This window comes from Coffea arabica, chromosome 1e (genome assembly GCF_036785885.1).
Source record: "Coffea arabica cultivar ET-39 chromosome 1e, Coffea Arabica ET-39 HiFi, whole genome shotgun sequence".
In the NCBI taxonomy this organism is placed as follows: domain Eukaryota; kingdom Viridiplantae; phylum Streptophyta; class Magnoliopsida; order Gentianales; family Rubiaceae; genus Coffea; species Coffea arabica.
The window spans coordinates 7469140-7475483 of NC_092311.1; the positions used below are offsets into that span (position 1 = coordinate 7469140).

Here is a 6344-nt window from a genome sequence, read left to right on the forward strand (position 1 = left end):
AAAGACTTCACAGCTCACACAAATGAAAAAAAAAGATAAACCAGACGCTCAAATTCACTATACAACATGTACAGTTGGCTAAAAAATAGTATAACTTTTTCATTCCAAATCCCCGAGGCATTAACACAGAATATATTACTGAAATCATATAAAACATATCTATAACAAATCAGTCAACCAAAAGACGAGTTAGTTTGTCACAATATCAGCTCAGAAACAAAACGACTACTCGTATGAAAAAAGGAAATCAGTGAGAAAAAAGAAGGGAAAAAAGTAAAGCAATAGCAAATAGAGAGGCCAGAACAGAAAACAAGGATACTCAATACATTGAAGAAACTGCATTCAATACAACCAAACATGAACAATGGTAACAATGTTAGCCTTTTCCCCCCAAAAAAATGGAAAAAAAGACTTCACAGCTCACACAAATGGAAAAAAAGATAAACCAGACGCTCAAATTCACTATACAACATGTACAGTAGGCTAAAAAATAGTATAACTTTTTCATTCCAAACCCCCAAGGCATTAACACGGAATATATTACTGAAATCATAACTAATACTTCAAGTAAGCAAAAGGACCACAGAGTAAACTATGACAACACAAAAGGGGCAAAAAGCTAAACCTACATGCGCATCGTCAAAGACGAAGCGACAATACACTTTTGTGGCACATTCTGCATCAGTAGTTGTGAGATGTGAGCCCTCAATAACTTAGATAATAGTCCGTCGTAGCAAAGAACTGTGGACCTCAACTATACTCAATGCCTTTACATCCATCTAACAACTAAAGGAAAGAGAAAACAGGTCAAGAAATGAAAATGGGGAAAAAAAGGTGAAGCCATGTGGACTATAAATGCATAGAGAATTCAAGAAAGAGGGAAAAATAATAGCAAAATTAAGGGTTCATTTGGGAGTTGAGGATTTGGACAGAAAAGAAAGGAAAAGAAGAGAAAGTTCTTTTGTTTGTAAGCTTTTAGTAAGAGAGAAAAGAAAGGAAATGAGAGGATGAATAGTAAGCAAAATTTTCCTCCCAAATTGGAGAGAAATGGAGAGAAAGTTGGAGGAAGCTTGTGAAAATTTTTTAAAATACCTATTTTATCCTTAAAAATGTCTTGAACAAATATTTAATGACTTTCATATCCAAAATCATTCCACTAATTCTCAAAACTCCCAAACAACATAACAATCCCTTCTCTTCTCTCCTCTTCTTTCATAACGTTCCCCCCCCCCCTCCTCTTTTCCTAAACTCCCAAACGAACGCCTAAAGTAATATCAAATAGAGGCCAGAACAGGAAAAAAAGAATACTCAATAATACATTGAAGAGACTGCATTCAATACAACCAAACATGAACAAAGGTAACAATGTTAACCTTTTTCCCCCAGAAAAAAAATGCAAAAAAGACCTCACAGCATACACAGATGAATAAGTCCGGTGGAAGGAAAAAAAGGACAAGCAGGCGTACACAATGAATTGGATGGTAAGAGCAAACCAAAGCAGAGAACTATGGACCTCAGATATGCACAATAAGTTTACACACATCTAATATCAAAAGCAAATAAGAAACGGGGCAAGACAGAAAAATAAGGAGAAAAAAAAAAAAGAAAAGAAAACCATGAGGAATATACACATATGCAGAATCCAAGGAAAAGGGAAGAAAAGTTCAAAGGAAAAGGAAGGGAAATGACAGCAGAAGTAAAGAAAGGGCAACTCACCAAAGAAAGGGCAAATAGATAACACAATGGGAAAAAACATAACCAAAACCAAAGCGCACTAATTACAGAATAAAAGCAACCAAAGCACAAGGGTTAAAGTGTAAAATTAAGAGATAAATAGCATTAAAAAAAGAATAAAAAAGGGCAGAGGGTATTCTAGTTCTAGAAAATTCACCAAGATTGATGGAGTATGAACAAGCTCCCTGCAAAAAAAAATAAATAAATAAATAAATGAGAAGAATGCAAGAAAGGAAAGAAATATTTGGCTGGATACAAAGAAATCAAAGACAAACCTCTACAGACGAGAGTAGAACAAAGAAGAGAGAAAGAAATTCAATCTTTCTATTCTGGAGAACAGGAATCCATTCAGAGCATTTAAGATAAAATAGTTCAAGAAAGGGTTAAAAATTAAACCATAAAAAGGAAATTAAACGGGAAAGTTATGGAATTACCGCAGCAAGTTGTTCTGTCTTAACCAATTGTAGTGGTGGTGGACCGATAAATGGAGGGAGAGGAAGAGGGTGAGGAGAAGGAGAAGGGGAAGAAAGAGAGGGGCAAGCAGCAGAAATTTGAGAGACCCTATAGAGCAAGTCTATGTAGATGTCTGATGTATCAATCCCAGCGCATTTCACAAAGGGGGTTAGCGTTCTTAAGAAAAAGGCGGGCGACCCACGTGTGCGGCACGTGGGAGGACGAAAGAATTGTGCTGAATCCAATTGCCATTTTATCTACTTATGTTGAAAAGTCTCTTCTCTCTTCCATATGTTATTAAATTGTCAAACTTCCCTTGTTGGTGTTTCCTTAAGGCTTAATGCAAGTAAACCAAACTGTGTCAAGAATTGTGTGGCTCAACTTATTTTTTTATTTTTATTACATTCAAAATAAAAACTGAAGGCAGTCACAATCATTTGTCAACCTCTTATGGCAGAACCAATAACCATAGCAGGTATATGACTATGTCCCTTCTCAAACCCTCTCCTTCGCCTGGTAGAGGAGTTGTTGAAGTGAAATCTCACAAAAAAATTAGTCACACTCAGTTGTACCCAGTTCCAGAGATCTTCAAGAATAGAATGCTCTGCCTCAGAGGTCTAAGAAAGAAATACGTACTAGACTGCTTCGGACAAGAAAATATGTATACCAACAAGAAAGTTCCATAAGGTATAACATATAAGCTGTAATTGATCGGAAATAGAAATTAAAAATGCAACAAAGGGATGAAACAAACGATAGTGAAGAAACTTGTCAATTCTTTAATCGAACATGTAAGTTGGTACAGAAGAAGATCTCCACAGAACTTTTGTCATACTTCAGTCTGCTATAGTAATATCTCATTCTTATATAGAAAATATACAATGGAAATTGGCTATTCTCAAAATGCTTGCTACAAAATCTTGGGCTCTGAAGCATCCAGCAGAAAAGGTAATTAAATGCACCCATCCAACAGAACCATACAATACTAGTCCTTTTGATCTGAAGAAGGCAAGAGTTTAATTGTACCTCTCGAAATGAGAACACTGCATGCGTCATGCTTGCAACTGATTGGATAAAATTTGACTTCCACTAATTGTGCAAGATTCTTGCTTTCAAGTTAAAGCTCATCTTTTGTTGGAGGTATCAGGTAACACTCTTCATCCCAATAATAAGGGAACTTCAATTTGGCTGCAGTATGCGGCATATGCCAGTCATCATATATAAACCTGAAAGTAAGAACACAGAGCATAATTGTCATTTCCTAACCATAAAATGCAAGTATACGAAGGGATACATCTACTTATGTATATTAATCTACTAAGTCTCACGATAATCGGATATATGAAAGTATAACAAAAAGAATCCATCAATTGCTTCAAATAAAGAACTCAATCCATCAAAAACATCTATCTTATTCTCCACTACAAGGTCCAAAAAAAAAGATCGATTTGAAAAAGATAATTGGCACCTAGCATTCCCCTTGTTCTCCCTGTCCTTTTAATATATGTTTCTCTTCATCCCTCTAGTCTTCACTATCCCCAAAACCCAGCAAATTGAAATTTTCTATTTGGAAAGAATCACACTTTTGGCTCCTCTAGTACCTTAAATCCATCCATTTTCCCAAAATATGTCCATCTTTTCTTCTCAATTTAATCCTAGCACTAGCTTCATCACCAACTAAACTATCATGTTTCCATATGACCTAAAGAAGAATTCTAGTTCATCACTAACACACAGCTTACTCCAGCTACAACATCTCTGAAGTCATCTTTGAAGTAAAATTTCTGCACAATGCTTTTTGGGTCATCGAACAATTGACTTTTCTATATATGTGAGTGTGTGTGTATTGATGAAAATTGAAACTTGTTTCCCTCCAAAGTAACTTCCATAAATCAGATATTTACTTGAGATACTAGTATTACAGATCTAACATGGAATAATGTAAATTGATGAGATACAAGGCAACTAGAAATGACTGAAGTGCAGAACATGCTTACACTTTAACTGGAGGACGAGTGACAATAACCAAGAACTGTAAATCCTCCTCTTTGTTTGTGTTCCATATCTGCAACAAAAATAAATGAACAAAAAGTTTTGTGCATATCTCAGGATACTTTAGCATGAGCACTGCAAACTCATAATTAGTAAATATATACCGTACTAGCAACAGCAATTCCACAAATCATGGAGAACAGGAAGGACCAAAAAAGGAATGTAAACTGAGATTAAAAATAGAAAAAGAAAAAAAAATGGAACAATAAACTTTAAACATAGTCAATTTCATTAACATGGGATGGGGCTTCATCCTGTAACACTTAATAGACACTTTTCTGGTGAGCTTTCCCTTCCATTCAGTCGGATTTCTTCCTTTCATGTTGTGAAACCCACTCCTCCACTCGATAAGGGAAAAAAACAATAGCAAGAATGATTTTCAATTTGCTTTCTATGCAGATATTGCTGAATTGAATACAGATATATTTGCAAAAGTTCTGCATCAAACAAAGAAAAGCAAAAGTCGAAACAATTCACCTGATGAGCATCATTAACAGGGATATGAAACGTGCTATTAGAGAAGATAGGAAACTCTTGTGGGTTGCCAGGGTACTTGGAGTGTGAATTAGAAGCAAGATAAAGAGTCCCACTCCCTTTTAGTACCACGAACACTTCCTCGCATGAATGCCTATGAATTGGAGTGTGAGATCCAGAAGCAAATGTTTGCAGCCACACCTCAACCTATTGAAAGGGCATTCATAGAATTTAGGGCTAAGAGACGCAAGAAAGCTACCTCCTAATATTCAATTTAACAGTTTAACACCAGAGAATTGGTATTGGATTAGCTTACCTCTTTCATCCCATGTAAAAGCGAACCGGCTACGGTCATGTGAGACAAACCGGGTCTACCATAACTATTCTGCGTAAGCTCACTGATATTCCTCACCAATGGAAGCCCTAGATTATAATTGAGAAACTTTCTTCATATTGAATTCTTCAATACTGTGCTAAAAAAATCAATACACTATACTAACAAAATCACTTCTTTCACCCCAAAAAAAAAAAAATCACTTCGAAAGCCAAAAGACATAAAAGGAGAAACAGAGAATGAATCTTGTAAAGCGAAAATGACATCAGTTATACTCATTGATTGGGGATGAGAAGAAATGCAAAAACTTGCCTTCGGTGGAAGAGCAGGGATAGCCGTCGGCATTGGAGCTAAGATAGAGGGCTGTAAATAAAAGGGCCACCAGCACTAGCCGCCGGGACATATTCTCGGCCAGGACTGCACAGGCCACTGAGGTCTACGATTATGAAAGATGATTGGAAAATCTAAACGAGTATTGTGTCACGTGACATCATGTGATACAGGAGAGCAGTGAAATCGGGGCTTAAAACAATTATGGAATTGGCTCCTGCAAGGATTAGCCCCTTCTTTTAGTTTGTATGCTTTTGGCCCACATCACTATTCAATATTTCTTGGTCTATATATAAAATCTGAAATTCAAAGTCTAAATCTATTAAATCTATTAAATTATTTAACTATTAAATCAAATATATTTGAATGTATATCACATACATTGATAAGTAAATAATTTATGACTTATTTCAGAGAGTAAGTTTTGTCTAGAAAATTCAATGCCACTCAATTAATTTAAATACTCAATTTTTTGTTATCAAACGTAATTAAACATATTAAAATCTGAGTTCAGTAACTTTAAATGCTGAATTGGGTTATCAAATAGGATTTAACCACGCTTAATAATTGGAAAAACGAGCACCGTTGAAATACATGCCGCTCAGCCAAAGAAAGATGATGGATTTATATAATTACCTTTCTTGATGTTCTAATTTGTGTTTCCATTGAGATTTTAAAATTTCTAATAGCAAGCAATATATGTGCAATATAGAATTTACTAATAGTAGCCTCAATTGATTCTCATTATTTATTAGCTTTAACACATTCTGATCATTCTCTGTCATCACTTTTCAAAATCATCTCAAAATCTAAAGCAATTGAGTGTGGACATCTCTCCTAATTAACCACTTAATTTAAGCGAATGAACAGAGAGGTACCTGATTAGCAGAGATGATTGTGGACACTTAATTTAAGTGAATGAACACATAATGGTAAAAAAGAAAATGGTAGCAAATTACTAAACGGC

At 35.3% G+C, this 6344-nt stretch overlaps 1 protein-coding gene across 2 annotated transcripts; it reads right to left on the bottom strand.

Annotated features, from left to right (window-relative positions):
- Positions 1 to 1697: 1697 nt before the first annotated feature.
- On the bottom strand, positions 1698 to 5638 carry LOC113709935 (auxin-binding protein T85). 2 transcript variants are annotated; one of them, XM_072052974.1, is made up of 6 exons: positions 5360 to 5638; positions 5030 to 5136; positions 4717 to 4920; positions 4185 to 4252; positions 3214 to 3413; positions 1698 to 1919 (listed from the first exon to the last, which is right to left on the bottom strand). In XM_072052974.1, exons 1-5 carry the CDS (start codon positions 5448 to 5450, stop codon positions 3305 to 3307), a joined length of 579 nt encoding a protein of 192 aa, XP_071909075.1. In that variant the 5' UTR covers positions 5451 to 5638; the 3' UTR covers positions 1698 to 1919; positions 3214 to 3304. The 2 variants fall into 2 exon arrangements, with proteins under 2 accessions (XP_071909075.1, XP_071909071.1); XM_072052970.1 differs by having other exon boundaries at positions 2169 to 3413.
- Positions 5639 to 6344: the final 706 nt, after the last annotated feature.